The 27,729-nt window shown below is 43.5% G+C and overlaps 1 protein-coding gene across 1 annotated transcript; it reads right to left on the reverse strand.

The window, feature by feature from the left end:
* Nucleotides 1-5: 5 nt before the first annotated feature.
* On the reverse strand, nucleotides 6-27,548 carry LOC143957096 (uncharacterized). The gene is made up of 6 exons (XM_077467235.1): nucleotides 27,502-27,548; nucleotides 13,058-13,259; nucleotides 9,187-9,267; nucleotides 5,041-5,121; nucleotides 3,828-3,902; nucleotides 6-383 (listed from the first exon to the last, which is right to left on the reverse strand). Exons 2-6 carry the CDS (start codon nucleotides 13,239-13,241, stop codon nucleotides 361-363), a joined length of 444 nt encoding a protein of 147 aa, XP_077323361.1. The 5' UTR covers nucleotides 13,242-13,259; nucleotides 27,502-27,548; the 3' UTR covers nucleotides 6-360.
* Nucleotides 27,549-27,729: the final 181 nt, after the last annotated feature.

Genomic DNA, 27,729 nt, shown 5'->3' on the forward strand with positions numbered 1-27,729 from the left:
ACTGCTTGTTTTTGTTAGAATTTTTATTTTGAATGATTACATTTAGGTTTTTGCATTACAAAGAATGGGGTTAATTTGGGTTAATTTCAATTGAATTTAGGTCATTTCTGTTTCTATATATTTCTACAAAATCTTCTATTTTATTACTGGGTTCCTCGCAGTCCACATTGAAATTGTAGATGATCTGAATGGATGGTGGAAAGTGTCTTCGCTTTGTATTCCATTTATACCCAGAAATGTAAGATTTCCATACTGATTATGAGCGATAAGTACTGCTTGATTCTCAGCAAAATTTCAAGGGGAAGCCATTGTAATTCGACCAATCACCATCGAAAGCGTAGCGATCGCCTCCACATCTATTTATCCGAACCATCTACTTTCCTCTAAAATAGGGAAAAAGAACAAGCAATTTTTTATTCTATCAAACTTTATCCATAAACCATAATTTATAACATAGTATACAGAAAGGAAGTAACGTCTGCTATACTTCATTATGTAAAACCAGCTCAACTTTTTCAATGTTGAATGAAGATGTTTCTCTACTTTTCCAAGTGTCTCTCTTGACATTTATTAAGTTGTAAAACGATCAACATACAGAAAACTCCAGTTCAGACTCCTCTCTTCTATATGATTCAGGGGTGGAGACACTCAAACTCTACAGCAGTCGTTGTCTCATATAAAGTCCCAACATTTTCATTTAATGAACACTAATTAAGGGATGGAAGCACACACCCTTTTCATTTATTCAGATTGGTTAATCTGTGACATACTTCTGCCAATATTATTTATATTAACTACAGAATAATGCATCTACCCAGGGTTGCGATTGTGAAGGGGATTATCTTGTTTGCATCATTCCTGGAAACAGCAACATACACTGGGGCCCTCCCCTCCTCTCTCTTTCCTAGGACGTGGGGGGCGCTCACTGCATGTCGACGCCACGCCCACACACCGTACATTTGACGTCAATCTTGACGCCGCAGGCCAATGGTGTTTAGCCATCTGCATGCGTTATGAGGGAGGTTGTGGTGTCCAGTGCTGGGTGTCAATGAACACTGGCTCCACTTTCCCATCAGCGCGTAGTGTGATGTTGGTGGTGTCCTGTGGCAATGGGGCGGGTATATTTTCCACACCCCTATGGAGCACACACTCAGTCTGCTCCTTGCACCTTGATGACACTAAGCACATCTCTTGACTATACTTTCCACTTCATACTAAGGGTAATATTTAGTTTTCTATCCATCTATGGTTTTATGTGTTATCTTTGATCTTACCACCCATTCTATTTTGAGGCCCTCACCTGTTTTCACTTTACACTCAAGATCTGTTCTTTGTCTTTCTTCCCTTTGGTAATGGTTTTCATATCTTCCCCAATTATTTATTGTGTAGTCACTTTGCTGATACACTTTATTTACAATTTTTCCACAGAAGCCCTATGGGCCTTTAATCAGCACTTATTACAACCCCAGTTACTTAATGGGGATGAAATCACTATTGATGCACACTTCTTGTTCTCTGTTCACCGCTTTGTTGCCGCAGTTATCGCCACCTCAGTATCCGGGGATGATGTTCCCATAGTGCCTCCAACTACCAATACTACCCACGTTGTTGAATACTGTAGCTCACTCATAGGTAAGAGGGCTGGGATTAAGATGTGGTTCCCCCTTTCCTGTTATGTTAGTTACTATACTATTTGGCATTTATATTTCATTACAGACATACCTAAATAGCAATTGCTCCTGATGAGTGGAAGTTAGCCATGAAACATGCATAGAGCTATATAATGATGTATTGTCACAGCTACTATGTGTCTACTATGAGACTACCTTGAAGAATTTTGAAACAATTTTATATCATCTGTGTAATCAATCAATCATGTCTATATGCAAGTTTGGTCTACATTTAATATATTTTTAATATATACCATGTACGATGTAGGAACACGTATGTGTGTATGTGTGTGTATTTATTTTATGTAATATATTGTATATACAGTATCTCACAAAAGTGAGTACACCCTTCACATTTTTGTAAATATTTTATTTTATTTTATTTTATTATCTGTAAAGTAGTAAGTGTACAGCTTGTATAACAGTGTATATTTGCTATCCCCTCAAAATAACTCAACACACAGCCATTAATGTCTAAACCACTGGCAACAAAAGTGAGTACACCCCTAAGTGGAAATGTCCAAATTGGGCCCAAAGTGTCAATATTTTATGAGGCCACTATTATTTTCCAGCACCGCCTTAACCTTCTTGGGCATGGAGTTCACCAGAGCTTCACAGGTTGCCACTGGAGTCCTCTTACCCTCCTCCATGATGACATCATGGAGCTGGTGGATGTTAGAGACTTTGCGCTCCACCTTCCATTTGAGGATGCCCCACAGATGCTCAATAGGGTTTAGGTCTGGAGACATGCTTGGCCAGTCCATTACCTTTACCTTCAGCCTCTTTGTCAAGGCAGCAGTCATCTTGGAGGTGGGTTTGAATACTGCTCTGTGGCCCAGTCTCCGAAGAGAGGGGACCATGCTCTGCTTCAGTATGTGACAGTACATGTTGGCATTCATGGTTCCCTCAATGAACTGTAGCTCCCCAGTGCCGGCAGCGCTCATGCAGCACCAGACCATGACATTCCCACCACCATGCTTGACTGCAGACAAGACACACTTGTCTTTGTACTCCTCACCTGATTGCCCCCACGCACGCTTGACACCATCTGAACCAAATAGGCTTATCTTGGTCTCATCAGACCACAGGGCATGTCCTTAGTCTGCTTGTCTTCAGCAAACTGTTTGCAGGCTTTCTTGTGCATCATCTTTAGAAGAGGTTTCCTTCTGGGACGACAGCCATGCAGACAAATTTGATGCAGTGTGCGGTGTAAGGTCTGAGTGTGGACAGGCTAACCCCCGGCCCTTTTAACCTCTGCAGCAATGCTGACAGCACTCATACCTCTATTTCCCAAAGACGACCTCTGGATATGACGCTGAGCACGTGCACTCAACTTTTTTGGTCGTCCATGGCGAGGCCCGTTCTGTGTGGAACCTGTCCTGTTAAACCACTGTATGGTCTTGGTCACTGTGCTGCAGGTCAGTTTCAGGATCTTAGCAATCTTCTTATAGCCTAGGCCATCTGTATGTAGAGCAACAATTCTTTTTTTCAGATCCTCAGAGAGTTCTTTGCTATGAGATTGAACTTCCAGTGACCAGTATGAGAAAGTGAGAGTGATAACACCAAATTTAACACACCTGCTCCCCAGTCACACCTGAAACCTTGTAACAATAACGAGTCACATGACAACTGGGAGGGAAAATGGCTAATTGGGCCCAATTTGGATATTTTTTCGCTTAGGGGTGTACTCACTTTTGTTGCCAGCAGTTTAGACATTAATGGCTGTGTGACAATTGTCACACAGGAAGTATATATCATCATATCCTCCAGGGGAACCACATTGAGTCCTACTTGTTATGATATTTTGTCTGTAACATACTGTGATTTTTTAATGTAGACTATTGAAATATTATACTTTTATACGTTCCTTTAAAGTCCATTATTTCTATTCTTTCACTGTACCCAGAAGTAGCCTGCCTGTAGGAGCTGCCCGTCTGCAGTACAATGTGTGTCGAGTGCTCCTGGCATGGTAATACATAACTTATAGGCAATCGGTTTTAAATTACTTTTTTTTCATTTATACCTTCACTAGTCATCATACACTTTAATAACAACAAACACATTACCACACAACACACAACACATGAGCAACCTAAATGCTTTATATAGAAGAAAAAGAAAACAAAAAAACATTCCAATATAAATTGTCCAACTAACCTTTTGCTAGTCTGGATTGGAGATCTTTCACTTGTTGATCCAGGCTACTAATTTGATTTCTAAGAGCTTCAATATCTGAGAAAAGAGGAAATGATACATGGTTAAGTCTTCATGGCAAAATGTATTTATTTGTGCCAATAAGCATGACAATGTGCATAACATGCAAGCGTTTATTCCTCTTGGATCTGATTTGTGAGATCCAAAAGCCAAGTGTGACCTGGAGTAAAAGAAAAATACAAATTGGTGTAAATGTTACCAAAAGAATAATTCAAAGGAATAATGCAACACTGTATATGGAGAACATTTTGTAGGTAGCCCGGGATAGTGTTCCACAATGGGCAACATAACCATAGCAGTGCTTTACAAAGCACATCTCTGTCAGGGGATTGTCTACAGTAAAAAAGGACATATTGGGAGATGTTCTGTCAAGGCTGTTAAAAAATTTGGAGAAGTCTAGAGGAAGGAAGTCTTTCTGCCGGTTTCGATCAACCATCATCAAATGTCAATGGCTAATCTTAACCACTTCCATACCACGTGAATTCCAGCACTCCTCTCCTACATGTAAAAAAATCATAATTTTTTTGCTAGAAAATTACTCACAACCCCCAAACATTATATATATTTCTCTAGCAGACACCCTAGGGAATAAAATGGCAGTCGTTCGTCAACTTTTTATGCCACACAATATTTACGCAACAATTTTTCAAACTCGATTTAAAAAAGAAAACATGTTCATGAATAAAAAAAAAACAAAAAAAACCGTAAAGTTAGCCTAATTTTTTTGTATTATGTGACAGATGATGTTACGTCAAGTAAATAGATACCTCACACGTCACACTTTAAAATTGCGCACATTCATGGTATGGTGACAAACTGCGGTACTTAAAAAGCTCCATGGGCGACGCTTTTTTTTTACAAGTTACATGTTTCGAGTTACAGAGGAGGTTCAGTGCTAGAATTATTGTTCTCACTCTAACATTTGCGGTGGTACCTCACATATGTGGTTTGAACATTGTTTACATATGCAGGCACGAACCATACATGCGCTTGCTCCTGCGTGCAAGCTTGCGGGGATGGAGGCGCTTTAATTTTTTTTTTATTGTTCATTTTATTTAAAAAAATATATATCTGTTATTATTTTAGAAACAACCTAATACCCAAATTTCACAGAACATAAATGGCTTGCGAGAGCGAGAAAAGTTAGGTTTCTTACCAAAAACTTGGCTGTCTCCATTATCTCCTTTAGGTCCTGGAGGTCCTCTTGGTCCAGGTGGCCCAGCAATGCCTCGTGGTCCTGGTTGGTAAAGTCAATATATTTACAGTACAGTATATTCTTTTAAAAAAGAGCACACTTTTTATGTGTAACTTAAACTCAAAATGCTAAAGAATTGCTGAATTAAAATTTAGCATACTACTATCTGATAATTTTTTTAAAAGCAGCTTCTTGGTGCTCTATTATTCATGCATCTACCACAGCTTATCTTGTGTGGTCTGATTGCTGATTCTACACAAGCACCAATGGCAGCACTCAGCTTACTCTTTAATGACTTAATAATTAGTCATTAAAGAGTAAAAGCTGAAGATTAATCCACTTATGATTTTCCTTCCCTGGTTCCTCCTTTTACACCTTAGTCAACATGCTTATGACATTTTTAAGTAGAGCCTTATTTTAGACCCTGCAATGTCATCACTGGGTCTCTGTACTTCTCTATTCCTTCAACCAGGAAATTATAAAGGCCTTATCTGGCTTGCAGCAGGTTTTAATACATATTGAGAGAAGCTCACAGTGTGCAGCAAAATCAGAATAAACCTTTTCAGTATAGAAAATGAGCCTGTACAATGGTGTAAGATTAAATGTAGGGCTGGAGTTCACTGGTCCGCCTCCCATTAAATTGAATTTCAGTCTGACAAAAAGAATCTGAAAACAAACAGCTACTGCTGCACCCTCTCTTTAAAATTGTTTCACCAGTGTTATAAGGAAACCCTTTATTGAATGTTTATGAACTGTATATATCAACGTTTTTATGATATAACAGTAGGGAAAATAATTATTTGATCCCCTGAAAAATTTTTAAGTTTGCCCACTTACAAAGAAATGAAGGGTCTATAATTTTTACCATAGGTGTATATTAAAGCATAACTTCACTTATGTTGAGAAGAAAATATTCCCCTCTCGGTGATCTATGTACGTTACAAGAATTTTAACAAACTTTGTTGCAGATTCCTACCTTTTATTATTCTGAAGAAATTAGTCTAATGGGAGTGGTTTCATAATTATCAATCAGCTGTGCACTTGCATGCCACTAATAAGGAAAGCTGCTGGGCCTGCATCCCTTTAGTCGTGATTTCCTATTGGGAGTATCTCACCAAAAATGACATTTTCGTTGCAGGGGATTCCTGAAATCTGACTTGTATCTTAGTGCATACTTCTGGAAAAATTGCTGAACCAATCACATAAGCAGGAAATTATGTTTCTGGGGAGGCATTCTGCACAATCTGTGTACAGATCCCCTCCAGGTAGCCATAATGCATTGCATTTTCAGAAAATCACAGAGTGAAAAGGAAATATATTTTTTAACATTCAATTACAATATGACTTGTGTCGCAATTGTATAGGCTAAATTATTTTTTCTTTATTTGATATTTTTTTTTACCCCATGAAATTGGAGTTACAATTTAAATGATAGAGACAGAATATAAACCAAAAATGGAGACAAAACACATAAAACAAATGCTGTAAATTAAGTTGCAGTCCAGTGAGTACAATAAGTATTTGATCTCCAAACAAAACATGACTTAGTACTTGGTGGAGAAGCCCCTGTTGGCAAGCACAGAGGCAATACGTTTCTTGTAGTTGTGACCAGGTTTGCATACATCTCAGGAGCATTTTGGTCCACTATTCTTTACAGATCTTCTCTAAATCCTTAAGGTTTCTTGGCTGTCGATTGGAAACTCAGAGTTTCAGCTCCCTCCATATATTTTCTATAGAAGTAGGGTCTGGAGACTGGCTAGGCCACTCCATGACCTTATTGTTGCTCTTCTTAAGCCACTCCTTTGTTCCCTTGGCAGTATGTTTTAGTTCATTGTCATGCTGAAAAACCCATCCATGACCCATCTTCAGTCTTATGGCTGGGGGAAGAAGGTTCTCATCCAAGATTTTACAATACATGGCCCCATCCGTTGACCCCTCAATTGGCAAAGTCAGTCTGTACCTTTAACAGAGACACAGCCTCAAAGCATAATGTTTCCACCTCCATGCTCGACTGCAGGGATGCTGTTCTTTGGGTCATAGTCAGTATTTTTCTTCCTTCCAAACACGGCAAGTCCCTCTCCTCAAGAAGGCACATGTACAGTCACTACCAATGAAATGTGCTGTGGTCAGATGAGGCCAAAATTGAGCTCTTCTGCATTAACTCGACTCGCTGTGTTTGGAGGTAGAAAAATGCTTACTATGACCCTGAGAACACCATCCTTACAATCAAGCATGGAGATGGAAACATGATGTTTGAGGCTGTTTTTCTGCTAAAGATACAGGCTGACTTTGCCACATTGAGGGGCCAATAGATGGGGCCACGTATTGTAAAATCTTGGGTGAGAACCCTCTTCCCTCAGCCAGAACACTGAAGATGGGTCATGATTGGGTCTTCCAGCATCACAATGACCCATAACATACCACCAAGGCAACAAAGGAGTGGCTCAAGATACGGAACATTAAGGGCATGGAGTGGCCTTGTCAGTCTCCAGATGTTAATGCTATAGAAAATTTATGGAGGGAGATTAAACTTCGAGTTGCCAAGCGAAGCCAAGAAACCTTAAGGATTTAAAGATCTGTAAATAAGAGTGGACCAGAATGGCAGGTCCAGGTGGACTGAGCTCTGATGAGAGAGGAACCCACTCGGTGTGCTACTGGGTTTTAAGGATGGTATACTCCCTGTCTCCCTCTGACCATCCTTCGTGAGCATCTGCCTATGACTAGCAATCCTGACCGGTGGGGTGGTACAACCCCATGATACCCCTCTGCCAACGTTATAGGTGATTACTATACTCATGACTATGCTATCTTACAAGGGATTTACAAAGCGCCCTCTACAGCGATAGAGAGCCATGATACTTACTAAACTAACCTACAATGTCACATGCTCTGATGTAATGGTGGTTAAATCCCCTTGCTCTGATATTATAGTGTATTGCAATATACTGAATCGATTAATTCCTCTGTATGTAAGATTGAAACCTGAAATGTATATCGACTCTGCTATACTCTGCTAACTGAAGATTGCTGAGATTGTACCGCTGTTTTCTTTTCTTTCTTTTGTGTTTTTTTTCTCAAATAAATACATTTTATGTTAAAAAAAATAAAATAAGAGTGGACCAAAATCCTCCTGAGCTGTGTGCAAACCTGGTCACCAACTAAAAGAAACGTCTTTCTTCTGTGCCTGACAACAAGGGTTTCGCCACCAAGTACTAAGTCATGTTTTGCTTGGGGATCAAATACTTATTTTACTCACTGAACTGCAACTCAATTTATAACATTTGTATAATGTGCTATTTCTGGATTTTTGGTTGATATTCTGTCTCTCATTTAAAATACAGCTAAGATAAAAAAATATAGACCCTTCATTTCTTTGTAAGTGGGCAAACTTACAAAATCTGTAGGGGATCAATTAATTGTTTTCCCCACTATATATATATATATATATATATATATATATATATATATATATAACTATTGGGTATCCCCAAAAATATATACTAAACTTCATGCTTTAATAAAGATAGAGATTTAATCTCATTGGTTCCAGTTCGATAGTGGCAAATATTTCACAAGAGTCTCCTGTCTTCGCCCTTGTACACACGGTCGGAGATTCCGACAACCAAATCCGTCGGATTTTGTCCGTCGGATTTTGTCCAACGGATCTTGTCCGAAACTGTTGCATACACACGGTCAGACAAAGTTGTCGGAAAATCCAATCTTTCAGAACGTGATGACATAATTTCGTTACGGTGGGACTACGTTCAGGCTAGTAGCCAATAGCTTTGATGTAGGAATTTGATCTGAGCATGCGTGGCACTTTGTCCGATCGGAATTCTCTACACGTGATCGGAGTATGTCCGATCTGAGCAGTTTGTCGGAAAATATTTCCAGCAGGTTGGAAAATTTGGTCCGACGGATATTCCGACGGAAACAGTCTGATGCATACCACACACAGTCGGAATATCTGACAAAACGGTCCGATAGGACACATTCCGACGGATTCTCCGACCGTGTGTACAAGGGCTTCAAGCTCACCAGTCATGGTGGTAAACCCTGAATTGGCAGGAAAATGTTGAATCCGTTCTTCTACAGTTCAAAGTTTACCTGAAGCTCCTCTGTCTCCTTTTTCTCCCTGTGGTCCTGGTGGTCCCTGCTCTCCTCTTGGTCCAGTTTCCCCAGTATTCCCTGGTGGTCCAGGCAGAATGGAATATATATGCAGTTACAAAGATAACTACTGTATTTTCTGGCGTATAAGACTACCTTTTACACTTAAAAAAAATGCCCAAAAATCGGGGGTCGTCCTATACGCCGGGTATACAGGTATACAATTCTGCCCGATGGATGTCAGCCCCCAAATGTCTGCAAATACTGTATGTGGCTTCAGCTACAAACAGTATACGCCGTTGAGCCAATCCCGGCAAGCAATGTATTCTATTAATGAATACAGAGCCTGCTTGGATTGGAGTAACAACCTCTGCCAATCCGAGCAGGCTACATAGAGTAGCCTGCTCGGATTGGCTTTGAGAGAGAGAGGCAAGGGCTGATGATGCTACAGCCTCTGCCAATCCAAGCAGGTGTTGTATTCATTAAAATAATACACCGCTCACCATACTTCCCTGGGTAAATCCACTCACTGATCTCCTACTACTATACATCCTGCTGTTTGCCTTTGAGGTCTCAGGCACCCAAGAGGGACAGGTAAATCTGGGACATATGAAGGGGGGGGTTATTAAATGTATTTTGGTGGACAATTCCCATAGAATGTAACCCAAAAGTGGTATAGGTTTGGTTAGTGAAAAATTCTACTTTCCAGAGTTGTGGCATTCAATAGATCTCTGTTTGTGTTATTATTGTTTGATTTACTTTATGACATATCACAGCATGGCGGATGAGTAGTTGGCATTCTTGCTATGTGTTTTTTAATGGTTCTAATGTTTTTTTTAAATGGTGTTGCCTCAGAAGGGGGGTAGTCTTATACCGCGAGTATTGTCCAAAACCTATGTTTTCACTTGAAAAATAGGGGGTCGTCTTATACGCCCAGTCGCCTTATACGCCGGCAAATACGGTAATAAAAGTTTAATCAGGTGCTTTCACAAGCCAATAATGGTATGTTTACGTCTTGGCAAAACTGGAAGTGACAAAATTCCATCCTTTCCAGGTTTCTTATATTATATAGAAGATCAGAGATGTTCTAGTGTGGGGGGGCTGGACCCAGATTGTTTTTTTTTCTTTAGGAATTTCATTTTTGCTGCAGCATGTTCTATGCATGTTACAGATTTACGTAAAGGGCAGACTAGGGGGACCCCCCCAGGCACTATATTTAAAGGAATTTTTCTTTTTTCTTGTAGCACTTTAAAACAGAGTTCCACCAAAATATTTTCTTTTAAAAGTCAGCAGTTACAAATACTGCAGCTGCTGACTTTTAAAATATGGCCACTTACCTGTCCAGTGCGCCCACGATCTCCTCACCCGAAGACGATCTGTCCCTCAGATCTCGGGTGGAGGCGCCGTCATCTTCCTTAAGGGACTCACAGCCTGGTTCCCTACTGAGCATGCGCAAGTCGCACTGCATATTCTCACTGGTCCCTGCTGACTTCTGGGACCTGTGTGTCTCCCAGAAGACAGCAGGGGGGCGGAGGAGGGGCCAGACATGGCGTAGATCACCATGGAGCCTGCAGTGATCTATGCCCGGAAGTGGGAGCAATTACCTGGATTATACTGGTATCTGCTCCCCCCGGAGAGGTGCCAAATGTGACACCGGAGGGGGGGGGAGGAATCTGATCAGCGGATGTCCCATTTTTGGGTGGAACTCCGCTTTAGGTATCATTAAAAATCACTGCTCCTTTAAAAACTGCCACTCTGCTCCTACATGTAAAAATCATAACTTTTTTGCTAGAAAATCACTCAGAACCCCCAAACAAAATTCTCCATAGGCAATGCTTTAAAATTTTTTACAGGTTGTCTGGGATGGAATTGTTTTGTAACAATAACACACAGTTTATATATGTGGGCGCAATGTAAGTTTGCATTCGCGTCTGCGTGCAAGCACGCAGGGACAGGGGCACTTTATATATTTTTTTTGTATTGTTTACTTTTATTTTCATTTTTTGTTTTTACACTGCCCCTTTAAAAAAAAATGTTAATCACTTGTATTCCTATTACATGGAATGTAAACATCCCTTGTAATAGGAATAGGGCAGGACAGGTCCTCTTTATGTAGTGATCTGAGGTCAATAAGACCCCAGATCTCTCTTCCAGGATGGAAAGCATGAGATTAAAAAAATAAATAAAATTATCCCAGCTGAGTACACAGCAGTGCCAGGCCAGACGTGACGTCATAACGTTGTTCCCAGGCCTCTGAGAGTCATAGAGACTGTCAGGGACCATCTGGTCACCGGTATTCTCTATGGTGAACTTCCACCGGCAGCGGGTTCCTTCTCCGGCTCGCGATCGCATGGGCGAGTCGATAGAAGCAGCAGAGGGTGGCGGGGTGGGCGTATGTCCCCTCCCGCCACCTGTAACTACAGCCACTATGATTGTTATGGTGCAAGGAATCGCCGGATAAATAGATCAATACCGGGATGATGCCTGTAGGTACAGGCATTATCCCGATATAACCACTGAAACTGGAGGACGTCCATGATGGCATGCATGCCCTCCCAGTGGTAAGTGGTTAATACATGTCCCCAGGGCAGTACCCGGACCCTTATACCCATTTTATTTCCAATTACTTGCATATAAGCCTTCAAAATGGACACTTTTGATTCTTCCAGTTTGGCTCCCATAGATTTCAATGGGTTTTGCCGTTCGGGTCAGAACTTTTCCCCTGTTCAGGAGTTCTGCTACAAACCAAACAGGGGAGTGTTTGGCCCATCTCTAGTCACAACAGTTACACTTGTCCTGTTCCTTTAAAGCATGTTATACAGCAAAGTGCTTGTGCTATGTAATTTGGCCTTCTGTATCACCTAAAAACCTGGCTGATCCTGCCTGGTTCTGTTCCCCCTCTGTAAACTGACAATGGTTTATCATGACTGCTAAGCCCTGACATTGTGTTTAGTTTATGTGCCTCCATCATCAGCAGCTTTCTTGTCTCTCCTATGTCCTCCTCCCCCCTCCCCTCCCTACCTGTCTACTTTGTGCCAAGTGCCCACCCCAATCCCCTCCTGCTGCTGAAATTACTTTAAATATCTCATGTAATCCTCTTTGTTTCCTAGTAATAGGAGCTCCTGGCTCTGTGTTTTATAAAATAAATGTCGGCTATACCTGATTTCAGAGTGACTGGCTGGCGCTCTCCTCCTCTATTCCCGACTGACATCAGCTCTTCTTGATTGGAAATATCACAGTGGGTACAGGATCAATGTGAACAACAAACTCTGCAGTCCTTAGTCATACAGTACTACATTTGTGTGATCCTTACATGCACAGAGATTCTCTGTCTAAATTTGCTCAAAAGCCCTCTTACTGGGGCCCCTTCCACCCCTGGGCCCATAGCAACTACCAGGGCTAATATGGCTATTGTCAAGTACATGCCTGCTAAAGCTGGCCATACACTGTTGTGATGAGCTTTCAGAACACCCCAAATATCTCCAAAGGGTTATTTAGACATATTTAAAAGTATTTCTAAATAAAGGACAGGCAGTAGAAGAGCTGTATTTGGAATATTGCACTTGTGAATGTTCTTGGTGTGTACTGAACATGTCACATCAGAACACCATGTGGTTGTTTTGAATGAGAACACCCCAAGATTACCATAGATATATTCAAAGGGTTATTTAGTCAAAAACAAAATGTTATTATAAAATATACAACAGGATGAGTGGGAACTATCTTTCTGTGGAGTCTCCAAGACATGTAAGAAGTCAGGTGATCTTCCAGCCCTTTAGAATCCACCTTGGGGAGGATTTGTTTTGGGTTACAGATCTTTAACTCTAAGTATAACTTATTTAATGATATTAAAATGTTGTTTTCTTTTTACCTGGCTCACCCTTTTCTCCCTTCGCTCCATCTGTTCCATTTATGCCAGGTTGGCCATCCTTGCCGGGAGCTCCACATGTGATGATTGAGTAGGCATTCTCATCAGGGTCTTGGCATATCTGTGTTCCTGGAGTCACTAATGCAACGTGGAGCAAAAGTACACCAAGAACCTTCATACGTGACATATTCCAAATGCAGCTGGTCTGTAGGGGAGAAAGAAACATTTGCTGTAATATGAACTGCAGATAAATTCATGTGCTACTCTAGGACACTTAGGACTACTCTAGAACATCTAAGGCTACTCTAGGACATCTGGAACTACTCTATAACATCTAGGGCTACCCTAGAACATCTAGGACTACTCCAGGACATCCAGGACTACTCTTGAACATCTAGGGCTGCTCTAGAACATATTTAGGGATATTTAGGGCTAATCTAGGACATCTAGGGCTACTCTAATGCATCTAAGTGTAGCGGATAACATTTAGGATCAAATGTCACACGCATGTAAATTTAGTTTTTGGCCTCAGAACAGTAAAGGTTCTGAGGGTTAATTGTGTAGGTAGGCCTTAACACTAGTCTGGCCAGGCTATGTTTGGAAGTTCTGCCTGGTCATGTGAATGGTGAGGTGCACATGACAGGCTAGAACCAGGTCTGGTTGGATGTTTAGGTATCGGCCTTCTCGGATCCAATCAGTGGGAGTGCCGGGGCCCCACTGAGGAGTCTGGGAAGGTGTACTTAAAGGGGTGTGGGTCACGTGTTCGGGGTTCCGGAGTTGCTCGAGAGACCTGTGTGGTCTAGTCTGGTTCCAGGACCAGGGTAGCCCCTTGAGGGGTCCTGGTCACAGGGTGTTCGACACCACGCAACATGTTCCTGTCAGTGGACCCTGATAGACCTGCTTGGTCTGGGGTAGGGATCCGTCCGTTCCCGAGTCTCGGAACCTGCTGGTCCGAGGCCCAGTAACTGAGGGAGGATTCAAAGTGTCCAGATGTGCTCTCGGCTTGGTGGGACACCGGAGCTTGTGGAAGTGAGCGGGGGAGGACTCTTCGGAGGAGGGCCGGCAAGTGGTATCCTGAGAAGTGCCTGGTTATTGAGTTGAAAAGGACATTGACAAATTCACACTTTTCCAGTACCATTGAGGAGATGGGAAACGTTCCAGGTACGGAGGAAAAGGTTCCTTTTCACCCTTAGTTGATTGTTCAAGTTTGAGTCAACGTGCTGACTGCCATGAAGTGCCCAGCTGTGAGTGGCTACTCTCCGGGTGGAAATAGAGACTTTGCTAGACCTGCAGTTCAAGGTGACTGAGTTCTTCACCCATGCCCTCTGTTCCCTAAGAGACTGTGTTAATTGAAAGTTCTACTGCAAAATAAAATCTTTTTAAAAAGACTTCATCTGTGTCAGTGTACAAGTCGTTGGGTATCAACCCTGGGAACCCCTAATAGTGGAAGAGCAGGCCAAGAGAAGGTAACCGGTAAGCCCATTAAGTCAAGGCTGCCCTGCAATGGGTAGCGTGGCCGCTACATAAGGCTACTCTAGGACCTCTAGGACTAATCTAGGACATGTAGGACTACTCTAGGACATCTATGGTAGGAAATAGCATCCCTGATTAGACATGTGCGCATTAATTTCATTATGAATCGAAATGCGAACAACATTTTCGTTATTTGGAGATTCAAATGTATCCAAATTTCCTAATCACAATAGTAGTGAACTTCAATTAATCCAAAATAAATTATAAAAAAAGCTAATTATGCGAATTTGAAAATTTATTTGAACTAAAAAATTTATTTGAATTCAAAATGGAAAGATATTGCAATACATACAAGAAGGTGTAAAGGTGAAATAAGATGATGATTCCTACTTAAGCTGCTAAATTGAATATAATACAACAGAATAGAATATAAAATAAAATAATAAAATAGAATAGAAGATAAGGGAAAAGAATAGAAATTAATAAAATAGGATAAAACAGACTAGCATGAGGATAACATCACCCTCTGCACCACAGAAGTCGAGGATATGTGAGTATATTGTCTAACTATTCCCCACCACAATCTTTTTGGGAGGAGGCGCACCTCCAATAAATGGACTGACGTAAAAGTTTTTTTTTACAATGCCTTGAAAAAGTATTCAAACTCCTTGAAATTTTCTACATTTTTTCATGTTCCAACTAAAAGCGTAAATGTATTTTATTGAGAATTTAGTTGGGGCATCAGAGTAAAGGGGGCTGAATACAAATGCACGCCACACTTTTCACATATTTATTTGTAAAAAAATGTTGAAAACCATTTATCATTTTCCTTCTACTTCACAATTATGTGCCACTTTGTGTTGGTCTATCATATAAAATTCCAATAAAAGACATTCACGTTTTTGGTTATAACATGACAAAATGTGGAAAATTTCATTGTTGGGGTTTATATATATGATGTATATTAAGTTTGTGAACCTCTATAGAGCTGCTATGATAACAGCTAGCATTGTGTTTCACACCAGAGGAATAGTCTTTAAGATGGATTGCTGAAGGCTCCTGTAATGGTTTGCCTATAGGGCCTCACCACATATATCCATGACCTTGGTCTTTGTGTAAGCTCCAAGCAGATCAACTTGGAGCGGGCAAAGTACACATTGACTTCAAGCCAATTTCAAACCAACTCAACCATCCAAAAAAGCAATGAACTCAAAAAGTCAAAGGAGATGTAAACTCAATAACTAAAATATAGAAACTTTAACATGTTAATGTAATTTTAAAAGAAATTTTCTTTCAAATCAGCAGCTTTTAGTAAATAGTACCTTGTGATCCTGCCATGAAGGTCCTTATTTAGGCACTTCATTACATAGCTACATAGTTGGTAAGGCTGAAATAGACACAAGTCAATCAAGTCCAACCTCTGTGTGTGTTTTTATGTTAATATTACATTATATATCCCTGTATGTTGTGGTTGTTTATGTGCCTATCTAATAGTTTTTTGAAATTATCAATGCTCCCCGCTGATACCATTGCTTGTGGAAGAGAATTCCACATCCTTACCACTCTTACAGTAAAGAACCCTCTACACAGTTTAACCACTTGCCGCCCGCCATATAGCAGAATGATGGCAGCAAAGTGGTTTCAATATCCTGACTGGGCGTCATATGACGTCCTCCGCATCGCTGCAATCGTTGTTGAGGTGTGTCAGTCTGACACACCACAAGTCCAATCTAGTTAAAGAGTCTCTGATGGAGACTCTTTACCACGTGATCAGCCGTGTCCAATCACGGCTTATCACGATGTAAACAGGAAAAGACGGAGATCTGCTTTTCCTCACTCGCTGCTCTCCAGACCGGGGGGGTTTGTGCTGATTGTTTGGGGGGGTCTGTGCCCCCTCGGATCCTGCCAAGGACCACCATCACGCTGCCCAGGACCACCAGGTATGCCCCCCAGACCCCCAGGGAAATGAAAATCTGTGCCCAGGCAGCTGCTAATCAGTGCCCACTCACAATGCCTACCCCTGCCAGTGCCACCAGGGATGCCTATCGGTGTCTCGTGTCAGTGCCGCGTATCAGTGCCACCCATAATTACCCATCTTTGCAGCAAGGACATTGCCTTCCACATTCCGGTAGAGAGCCGGAATCACCTTCAATGAGAAAAAGTGGCATTTGGGGACCTGCCACTGAGGAACCGCACATTGTACAAACTCACGGAAGGGGGCCGAGTCTACCAACTGAAAAGGCAGCAGTTGAAGTGCTAGCAATTTAGCCAAGCTAACATTCAACCACTGGGCATGTGGATGGCTGGGAGTGAACTTCTTTGTACGGTCCAGCAGCTGGGGCAGGGAAATTTGCCTGCTACAATCGGACGTGGGTGTACTGCTAGCAGAGTGCCCGCAAGCACTTAGCTGTGACACACCTAATTCTACACCTTCATTCCTCTCAGTGCAGGTTTCAGAGGGGACTGAAGGTCTAGTGGGGTTGGAGATCCCAGCTAATGAGGAGCAAGGAGAGGTCCACTTTGTTCTTTGGTGTGGGTCTTTGGGGTAAGCTTGCCAACAAGCTGCATGCCAGGTCAACATATGTCTGGTCAAGCATGTGGTGCCCAAGCGGCTGATGTTTTGGCCACACGAGATACGCTTGATATAATAATAATGCGCAGAGGCAGCGCCCTGCACAGGTGGAGCTCTGCGGTGTGATTCAGTCGGTGTGCTGCCCCTAAGCTGGCCCTCGGAGGGCATCCTGCCTCGTTGGAGATGTGCCTCCTCCTCCTCCTCCTCTCTCCTACCAGACACCCACGTGTAGTCAGTGCCCTCAGCATCCCCTACCTCTTCATCACTGGAGCAAACCTGGCAGTATGCTGCAGCTTGTGGAACATGACTGCTAGATTGCTGTCCTTCTTGAGCATCCCCTCTCTCTGCGCTCATGCTACTGCCTTCCTCTAGCTGGGTATCATCATCAGAGCCTTCAAAACACTGGGCATCCTCTTGGAGCATGTACCCAACACTGTTCTCAAACAGTTCGGCGGACTCCTCAGGAGGACGTGGTGGGTCTAGGGAAGGAGTCACTGATGATGACATTGAGACGAGGGAAGAGGATGAGTTGGCAGCTGCTTTGCTAGTACCCTGAGCCTGGGTGATAGAAGATGAGGAGGATGAAGAGGGCTTGGTCATCCACTCTACCAAGTCTTCAGCATGATGCGGCTCAACATGTCCAGCTGCCGAAAATAAGGACAAACGTGTCCCATGGCCACCTGCGGATGACCATGCACCGCGTCCACGACCAGCACTGTTGTCTCTAGACACAGAGCCTGCTTGCCCTCTTTTATTGGCTCGTGCCTGTCTGCCTCTCCTTGTTGGCCTTCCAGACATGGTAATGGCCTGCAGGGAGATGGGAAAACCTGCAATTGGGTAGTGTATATTGTGCTGGAGGCACAAAACACCCACTAACTCCTGCAGATGCCTTTATTATAGAACACCAGCAATAAAGGGCAGATACAGGTGTATATTGTGCTGTGTTGGAGGCACACAACACCCACTAACTCCTGCAGATGCCTTTATTATAGAACACCAGCAATGAAGGGTAGATATAGGTGTATACTGTGCTGTGCTGGAGGCAAACAACACCCACTAACTCCTGCAGATGCCTTTATTATACAACACCAGCAATAAAGGGTAGATATAGGTGTATACTGTGCTGTGCTGGAGGCACACAACACCAACTAACTCCTGCAGATGGCTCAATTAGAGAAGAGCAATATAGGTAGCTACAGGTTTATACTGCACAGGAGGCACACAACACAAACTAACTCCTGCAGATGGCAGATGGCTCAATTAGAGAACAGCAATGAAGGGTAGATACAGGTGTATTCTGCGGTGCAGGCACTCAGACAACACCCAGTCGCCCACTAACTCCTGCAGATGGCAGATGGCTCAATTAGAGAACAGCAACAATGGGTAGATACAGGTGTATTCTGCGGTGCAGGCACACAGACAACACCCAGTTGCCCACTAACTCCTGCAGATGGCAGATGGCTCAATTAGAGAACAGCAACAATAGGTAGATACAGGTGTATTTTGCGGTGCAGTCACACAGGCAACACCCAGTCGCCCACTAACTCCTGCAGATGGCAGATGGCTCAATTAGAGAACAGCAACAATGGGTAGATACAGGTGTATTCTGCGGTGCAGGCACACAGACAACACTCAGTCACCCACTAACTCCTGCAGATGGCAGATGGATCAATTAGAGAACAGCAACAATGGGTAGATACAGGTGTATTCTGCAGTGCAGGCACAAAGACAACACCCAGTCGCCCACTAACTCCTGCAGATGGCAGATGGCTCAATTAGAGAACAGCAACAATGGGTAGATGCAGGTGTATTCTGCGTTGCAGACACACAGACAACAACCAGTCACCCACTAACTCCTGCAGATGGCATATGGCTCAATTAGAGAACAGCATCAATGGGTAGATACAGGTGTATTCTGCGGTGCAGGCACACAGACAACACCCAGTCGCCCACTAACTCCTGCAGATGGCTCAGAACAGCAACAATGGGTAGATACAGGTGTATTCTGCGGTGCAGGCACACAGACAACACCCAGTTGCCCACTAACTCCAGCAGATGGCAGATGGCTCAATTAGAGAACTGCAACAAAGGGTAGATACAGGTGTATTCTGCAGTGCAGGCACACAGACAACACCCAGTCGCCCACTAACTCCTGCAGATGGCTCAATTAGAGAACAGCAACAACGGGTAGATACCGGTGTATTCTGCAGTGCAGGCACACAGACAACACCCAGTCGCCCACTAACTCCTGCAGATGGCAGATAGCTCAATTAGAGAACACTCAGAACAGCAATGAAGGGTAGATACAGATGTATTGTGCGGTGGAGGCACACAGACAACATCCACTAACTCTTGCAGATGCCGGTACACAACACAAGGTCGCCGTGCTGGCAGCCTTATATAGTGTGGGGCGTGTACTACACAGACTGAGCTATAATTGGCCACAGGCATCCTGCCTGTGGCCAATCATGGCTCTCCTCGCTGCCGGCGCTGTGATTGGCCAAGCATGCGTGGTCACAGTGCATGCTTGGCCAATCATGAGCCAGCAATGCACTGCGATGGTGCAGTGCATTGTGGGCCGTGAGCGCCATGCGAATTTGGCGTGAATGGCCCACATGCGTTCGTTTCGAACACCAAGCTCCTCCCTATTTCCCACATATGTGAGAAGGTCCTCTTTGGAGTAGCTCACTCGAGATTTGTATAGTTCCTCATAGAATGAGGCAAAACATTTGTTTACCTCCCTGGGATCGGACCACAACTGCCCCAAGACATCCCTAACACTAGCCACGGAGGTCATCGGGGACTGCTCCCTAGAGAGCCACGGCAGAAGTCGTCCTGTCTGTTCCCCCTGTTCGAATATGCGCTGTGCCTGATGTAGTAACAGCTTTTTTGTGGCCGCCACCCGAAGAAGCTCCACCTCTCTCACAGCACACCTCAGATCTGCCCTACATGCCTCATCCCTACTAACCGAGTACTGAGCCTCCAAATCGGTGATTCGCCGCTCAGCCCGGAGCAAAGCCGCTCCAGTCTGTCGACGAGTACTACATATAGCTTCCTGGTAGTCTTCCCTTGCATGATACGTAAAGGCTTCCCAGCTAGATGCAGGTGTCGTTGCTGCCGGGTTAGCTAACCAGTAATTTCGCACCCGGAGCTATACAATCGTCCGAAACCCTGAATTGGGACAAGCGCCAGAGGCAGTCAGTGGGATGAGGATTCACCTTTAAACATAATAGGACAGGCGAGTGGTCAGAGATACCCCTAGGCAAGTGAGAGATTTCCTGAACCTTGGCTAGCATAGGTCTGGTGGCGAACATCAAATCAGTATGGGACATATCCCTATAGGAAGCAGACTGGCAGGTGTAGGCTCTTAGGAGGGGATTCTTCCAGCTCCAGACATCCGTAAGATCAAACGTGGAAGCCCATTTAGAAAGGGGGGACTCCACGGCTCCGTCCGGATTCACACTCGGACATGGAGGCATGTTAAAATCCCCTGCCAAGACCATATAGTCAGTAGGATAACTCGCTACAATCTTGGTAACTTTTTTGCAGTACCAGCAGCGACGTCGGTGGAGGTATATAAAGCCCCACTATCACCATAGGCACATTCTCAATGGCTGCATGGAGGATCACATACCTACCCACAGGGTCCAAGTGCAGGTCCAGCAGCATAAAGGCTAGGCTTTTGTGAATTAACATGCTAACCCCTCTGGCATAGGAGGAAAAGGTGGCATGATAGTAGTGGCTCGCCCACGGTTTTTTAAGGCTAAGGACTCGACCCCCAGTGAGATGGGTCTCTTGCAATATGCAAATGTCTGGGCGATGCATTTTAAGAAAATTAAACACTAAGGAACGTTTGATACAGGAGTTCATGCCCTGAACGTTCCATGAAATTAGAGTTATGGGGGCCATGGTGAGACACAATAAGTTAAGTCCACGTGCAGGAGGACCACACCTGGATCCCCAGGAAAGGCATTCCTATCCATCAGCCATACATTAGTCAGGAGCATCAGATAATTGAGTAACCAATATTGAGCGCCAAGAAAACCATGTAAAGTACATTCCTGTAACATTCTTCCCCCAAGCCCGCTCCCCCTCCCCGCACACCCCCCCAAACCTGAGTGTGCCTGTTTCCCAAAACTTGTCATGGTCAGTGACCAAGTGAGGTCATGCACTCTTGGTCTGACAGTAGATGTAGTCCACTTAAGGCACAGGGATCCAAGTCAAAAGAAGATGCCGCCAACCGGCAGGGATCAACAGACATTCTCCCAGCCGAAGCCAGGGGCACATACTTAAGTTGAAAAAAACTACAAAAATGAACCAGAAAATGTCACAAAAAATGTTCCCCCCCTCCCCCACAAAATATCATTGAACCTGCAAAAGTATATGTGAGACAGAGCAGCTCATCCACACAGTCACCAATGTAGACACTGCATTGTGCTGCAGCAACATGCCCGGTAGTACCCAGTGCAAGTGATCTGACATAGAGTTCATCACAGCAGTACCATTCCAAGGAGTAATCAGAGGGTCATTATAACAGAAAAACCTTAAAAACCCTAAAAAGTTTGTTCTGGTGTCCCACACTAGCCCTGCGTCCAGATGTGTAAACAGTTGCTGAGTGTCTTCTCCTTACACTGCATCAAGTTTGCATTTCATTCTAGTTACAAACCCATCTAGACAACAAACTTCTTTTAATCCAAATAGGCATGAACAAATGTAGTTAACCTGCATCTGCCCAAAACATCGTTTTAGTGGGCGGAGGAACAATGTTTCCTACGACCGATTAATGTGCCCAGGACCATGAAAGTTGCCACTTTAAACTGTACAACAGTAAAGAAAAGCACATGGAGCAGCATGCAATTAATAAGAATAATAGGAACACAGAACAAATACATACTTTTTATAAGCAGTTTCCTGATACTGATCGTGTACTGATCATGCTCCCTCAATTTCAGGTCTGGCCAGTGCTTCCTCAATTGATCCTTGGATCGTTGTACCGCAAAATTCCCGTGCAGACTCTTGCACACAACTTTAGTCATTATCTTGGCTAGGGATGAGCTTCGAGTTCGAGTCATGTTCGACTCTAACATCGTCTGTTCGGGTGTTGCAAACGTTATGCGTTGTTCGCTCCAATTTCGAGTGGCGTGTCATGGCCCATAATTCACTGCGGAAATGCAGTGCATTGCTGGCTGATGATTGGCCAAGCATGCACTATGACCCGCATGCTTGGCCAATAACAGCGCCGTCTGTGCAGAGAGCCTTAATTGGCCGATTATGGCTCAGGGGGTTTAGTACACGCTCACACTATATAAGGTTGCCTGCATGGTGGCTTTGTGAAGTGTGTTGCGCGGCAGGGAGAGATAGACAAAGAGACAGTGTCATTTGATTTAAAATAGATAGAGTAGGCAGGCAAGTCAGTTAGCTGCAATTACAATGTATGGAGGATATATATGCATCCTAGGTGTTGTGTGTGTGTGTATATATATATATATATATATATATATATACACACTGTTTTCAGTTTAGCTAGATCTGTTCCTGTTATTCTCTTCCTAATATACTGACAGGCAGGCAGGTGATTGTGGTAGTTGCAGTATTTACAGTTAGTGTACTGTGTCCTTTGCACAGTGTGCACCTAAAGCTACCTGAAAACAATTGCTGGTGTTCTTCTGACCCTATTAATACCACAGGCAGCCAGCTGAAGTATTTACAGTTAGTGTACTGTGTCCTCTGCACAGTGTGCACCTAAAGAGACGTAAAGACAATTGCTGGTGTTCTGATCCTAGTAATACCACAGGCAGGCAGCTGCAGTATTTACAGTTAGCGTACTGCGTCCTCTGCACAGTGTGCACCTAAAGCTACCTGAAGACAATTGCTGGCGCTCTCATAATAATACTTCAGACAGGCAGTTGATTCTGCTAGCTACAGTATAATCAGTATATATACCGTATTTATCGGCGTATAACACGCACCTTTTTCCCCTTAAAGTCAGAGGAAAATCGTGGGTGCGTTTTATACGCCGACCCCCCACCGATTGCCAGCTTCTCTGCTTTTTCTGCCGTTCTCGGCAGCTTTTGGCTATTTTCGGCCGTAAATAGCCAAAAATAGGTGAGAACGGTCGAGAGCTACCGAGCGCCGCCGAGATACACAAGACATCCACTCTGTATCTCGGTGGTGCCATTTTTAAACGGAAAGCCTGCAAAAGAAACCGACAAGGCTGCAAATAGCTGACAAGGCTGCAATGGAAGGCTGCAAATTACATGCAAGGCTGCAAATGACTGACAAGGCTGCAATGGAAAGCTGTAAATGACATGCAAGGCTGCAAATGACTGACAAGGCTGCAAATCACCGACAAGGCTGCAATGCAAGGCTGCAAATGACTCTGACAAGGCTGCATTGATGGGCATTTAAAGGTAATTTTTTTTCCTTAGGGCCGGTTCACACAGCGAGGCAATGCGAGGCGACACGGCTCGCCTCGCCTCGCTCCCGCAAGTCGCCCCCGTTCTGTACAATGGAACCGTTCTGAGAGGAGCGACTCGAGTCGCTCCGACTCAGAAAAAAGGTTCCTGTACTACTTCTGGGCGACTTCGGGGGCGACTTGCATTGACTTCTATACAGAAGTCCTCTGCAAGTCGCCGCTGAGGTCCCCGCAGGTCGCGGCGAGGCAAGTCGGAGACGCCTCGCCGCGCCTCGCTGTGTGAACCGGCCCTAAAACTTCCCTCCTAAAAGTTTTTTTCTTTAAAATTCCCTCCTACACTTGGGGTGCGTGTTATACGCCGATAAATACAGTATATACATCCCAGCTTTGTGCAGCTACATCTCACTGCAGGCCATTACCATGTCTGGAAGGCCAACAAGGAGAGGCAGACTCTCACAAGCCAATAAAAGAGGGCAACCAGGCTCTGTGTCTGTCTAGAGGCAACAGTGCTGGTCGTGGACACGGTGCATCCTCATCAGCACATGGCCGTGGGACACGCTTGTCCTTTTTTTTGGCAGCTGGCCGTGTTGAGCCACAACATGCCAAAGACTTGGTAGAGTGGATGACCAAGCCGTCCTCATCCTTATCATCTTCTCTCACCAGGCTCAGGGTATTTTGTCTGGCAAAGCAGCTGCCAACACGGCCTCTTCCCTCGGCTCAATGGCATCAGTCACTCCTTCCCTAGCCCCACCATGTCCTCCTGAGGAGTCCCCTGAACTGTTTGACCACAGTGTTTTGGGTACATGCTCCAGGAGGATGCCCAGCGTTTTGAAGGCTCTGATGATGGTACCTAGCTATAGGAAGGCAGTAACGTGAGCCCAGAGAGAGGGGGTGCCCAAGAAGAACAGCCATCTGGCAGTCAGGTTCCCCTGGCTGCAGCATACTGCCAGGTTTGCTCCAGTGATGAGGAGGGAAGCGATGATGAGGTCACTGACTCCACCAGGGTGAGAGGAGGAGGAGGAGGAGGCACATCTTCAAAGAGGCCACAATGCCAGCGGGGAATGATTCCCAGGTGACGTCCCAGTGCCAGTTTCAGATCCGGCATGGTCAGGCGGAGAGGAGGAGATGATTGTGGCGGCTCAAATAAGGAGGCGGGACGTGACTCCAGGAACAGCCTGCAATCATGGACAGGCCAAGCCCGTCGCAGGATATGACCCCATTTGCCCAATCACTGGGCAACAGCCTGTCCCCCCATGCTACGCTACTGGTAGAATATATTAACTAATAATACATATCCTTTTGTATTTACAGTTTATTTCTGTACCCAACTCCTGATGAATGGCATAAAGCCATGGAATGCGTCGATTTTCCATGGGGTGCTCAGTCAAGTCTGGCTCATTACCTATTCACTGGCCCGTTTATACCTTTTACACATTCAAAATTCATTGAGTACTATAACTATTAATGTGTATGTGTATTTTTTTTTGTTTTTAGAGCAGCTCTGTTGCATACGGTGTACCAATGCCTGTTATTAGAAAATATCTTGTATTATATCTACAATTAATCCTGCTCAGGATTGATATTATTCATCTTATTGCCAACTGCTGTTTCTATGACACGTGTACATATTTGTATTTATACCATTTTATCACTATTCATTACTTCTCATGTGCTGCCAAGCTGACATATATGTATCCATTATGTTCATGCCATGTGTATGTATATATATGAAAATATTTTTTTAAATGTTTCATACTAGAGTCACAAATAAATAATGTTTACGCACGACGATGTACGTCGACAGAATGGCACGGGCAGGCAAATGGGCGTACATGTACATCCCTTTAAATTTGCCGCCCTGCCATCGGGAGTGCGCCGCCGGCGGCACGCTCCCGCGCTGGTCGGGACCCCCGTGAGTCCGGTCGCGGGACCCGCAGACTCGATCGTCGTGGGCATCCCCGCGATCGTCTCACGGGACGGCTGAATGGAGGAAATGCCGTGTAAACAGCATTTCTACATTCTGCCTAGCAACTAGTGACGCTGATCTCTGCTCCATGTGATTGGAGCAGAGATCAGTGTTCACTAAATGAAAGCCCAACCCCCCCACAGTTAGTAACACACCCCTAGGAACACTTAACCCCTACACTGCCACCCACTGGTTAACCCCTTCACTGCCAGTGTCATTTACACAGGAATCACTGCATTTATATAGCAGTGATTACTGTATAAATGACAATGGTCCCAAAAATGTGTCAAAAATGTCCGATGGGTCCCCCACAATGTTGCAGTCACAATAAAAATCGCTGACCGCCGCCATTACTAGTAAAAAAATAATAATAACAAATTATTAATAAAAATGCTATAAAACTATTTTAAACGATTTTTTTTACCAGAAATATGTAGAAGAATACGTATCGGCCTAAACTGAGGGAAAAAAATGTTTTTTTATATATTTTTGGGGGATATTTATTATAACAAAAAGTAAAAAATAATGCGTTTTTTTCTAAATTGTTGCTCTATTTTTGTTTATAGTGCAAAAAATAAAAACCGCAGGGGTGATCAAATACCACCAAAAGAAAGCTCTATTTGTGGGAAAAAAAGGACGTAAATTTTGTTTGGGAGCCACGTCCCACGACCGCGCAATTGTCAGTTAAAAAGACAGAGTGCCGAATCGCAAAAAGTGGTCTGGTCTTTGACCAGCAAAATGGTCCGGTCTGAAAGTGGTTAATAACCACTCTACCTCCACAATTCAATTGACAGTTAGTATTCTATATCACTAGAGGTATATAGTCTTTCAGATGGACATTACTGTGGGCCCCTTTAATGGTTTATATAAAATGAAAAGCAATCTGCGCACACAATATATACTACAAAAGACTTGCAAGCTGAACACCGCAAAGGCAAATCACAAATCCCCAAACATGAATACAAAACAATAAAAAGGTGCAGCTCAATAAATAAAGTTCATAAGCTGATTGAAATGCAGGATGATATTGTAGATAAATACCCGGTGATAGATGCAGTCTTGAACTAAATCATCTCAGTGACAGGTCCTCCACCATAAGAAATGGATACTCTTACCAGGTGTGTTGGACCACTGAATGAACAAATGGTCAGAAGCGCAAGTTGCCACATATGGGGTGAAGATGGGGTGCGGTTCTCATACCGCTGTTTTTAGCATTCCCGCTGCTGCTTCTTACAAGGCATTTATACTTTACATTTGCTTGTATACCGTCATTTTAGCCACTATATTTTTGGAATAAATTACGATCCATACAGTCTGCACTGAGATCGTTCCTTATTTTTTATCCTTTAATCTGTATGATTGATTCCTGGTTTTCATTTCACTGGATTGGAGTACCATCTTCACACCATATATGGGAACTTGCGCTTCTGACCATTTGTTCATTCAGTGGTCCATCACACCTGGTAAGAGTATCCATCCCTTTAATGGTTTAGCTACAGGGCCTCACCAAACATTCCTACAGTCTTGGCTCTTGTGTAAGCTCCAACCAGCTCAATTGGAACCAGGAAAAGCATATACTGACTTTAAGCCAATTTCAAACTAATGCACCCATCCAAAAATTCAATAAACTAACAAAAAAATGATGTAACCCCAATCCCTAAGGTATCATATAAAATTTTAACATGTTAATGTAATTTCAAAAGTAATTTACAATCTTTTTAAGTCAGCAATTTTTAGTACTATAACCCCTGACAATGCTGCCATGAAGGTCATTGTTTAAACACTTCCTATGCTTTCCATGTCTCTGTGCTCCTGCTCTGCCCCCACATCACATGGGGTTCCAACAGAGTATGGTCCACTCTTGTTACCATCTTGAAACCTATCCTGAGAAAATACCATGTTGGAGTGCTTGTTGAAGTGGCTACAAAGAGTCTGCAGAAACTACTCTGTGGTGTAAGTATATAGAAATGGAATCCTATAAATATAATTCAAATAGTACCCGATAGTATAATTTTACTCACCGACCAGCACTTAGAAATCTGAATCAAGTGTAGTGCAATGGATCCAACATACCTCTATATATACTGATAGGATATTGGCTTACTTGCACAATCCAACTAAACAAAGGACTGATGGCAAATATGTACAAACTTAAATATGGAAATATTTGTAAGGAAGTATGTTCTAGAGTATGAAATGTATTGTGTTATTGTGTTCTGGTAATAAAGATCACACCCTTCTCCTGAAAA

This window comes from Lithobates pipiens, unplaced genomic scaffold (assembly GCF_037356315.1).
Source record: "Lithobates pipiens isolate NorthernLeopardFrog02 unplaced genomic scaffold, aLitPip1_a1.2 Scaffold_51, whole genome shotgun sequence".
NCBI classification, from domain to species: Eukaryota; Metazoa; Chordata; class Amphibia; order Anura; family Ranidae; genus Lithobates; species Lithobates pipiens.

Bases quoted from the DNA above. Each gene is read 5' to 3' on its own strand.
- LOC143957096 (XM_077467235.1), bottom strand. From the start codon at position 13,241: ATGTCACGTATGAAGGTTCTTGGTGTACTTTTGCTCCACGTTGCATTA. The intron at 9,268-13,057 runs GTAAAAAGAAAA...CTGGACCACCAG, and splicing joins GGGAGAAAAGGGTGAGCCAG to GGAATACTGGGGAAACTGGA. The intron at 5,122-9,186 runs GTAAACTTTGAA...TTTACCAACCAG, and splicing joins AGGAGACAGAGGAGCTTCAG to GACCACGAGGCATTGCTGGG.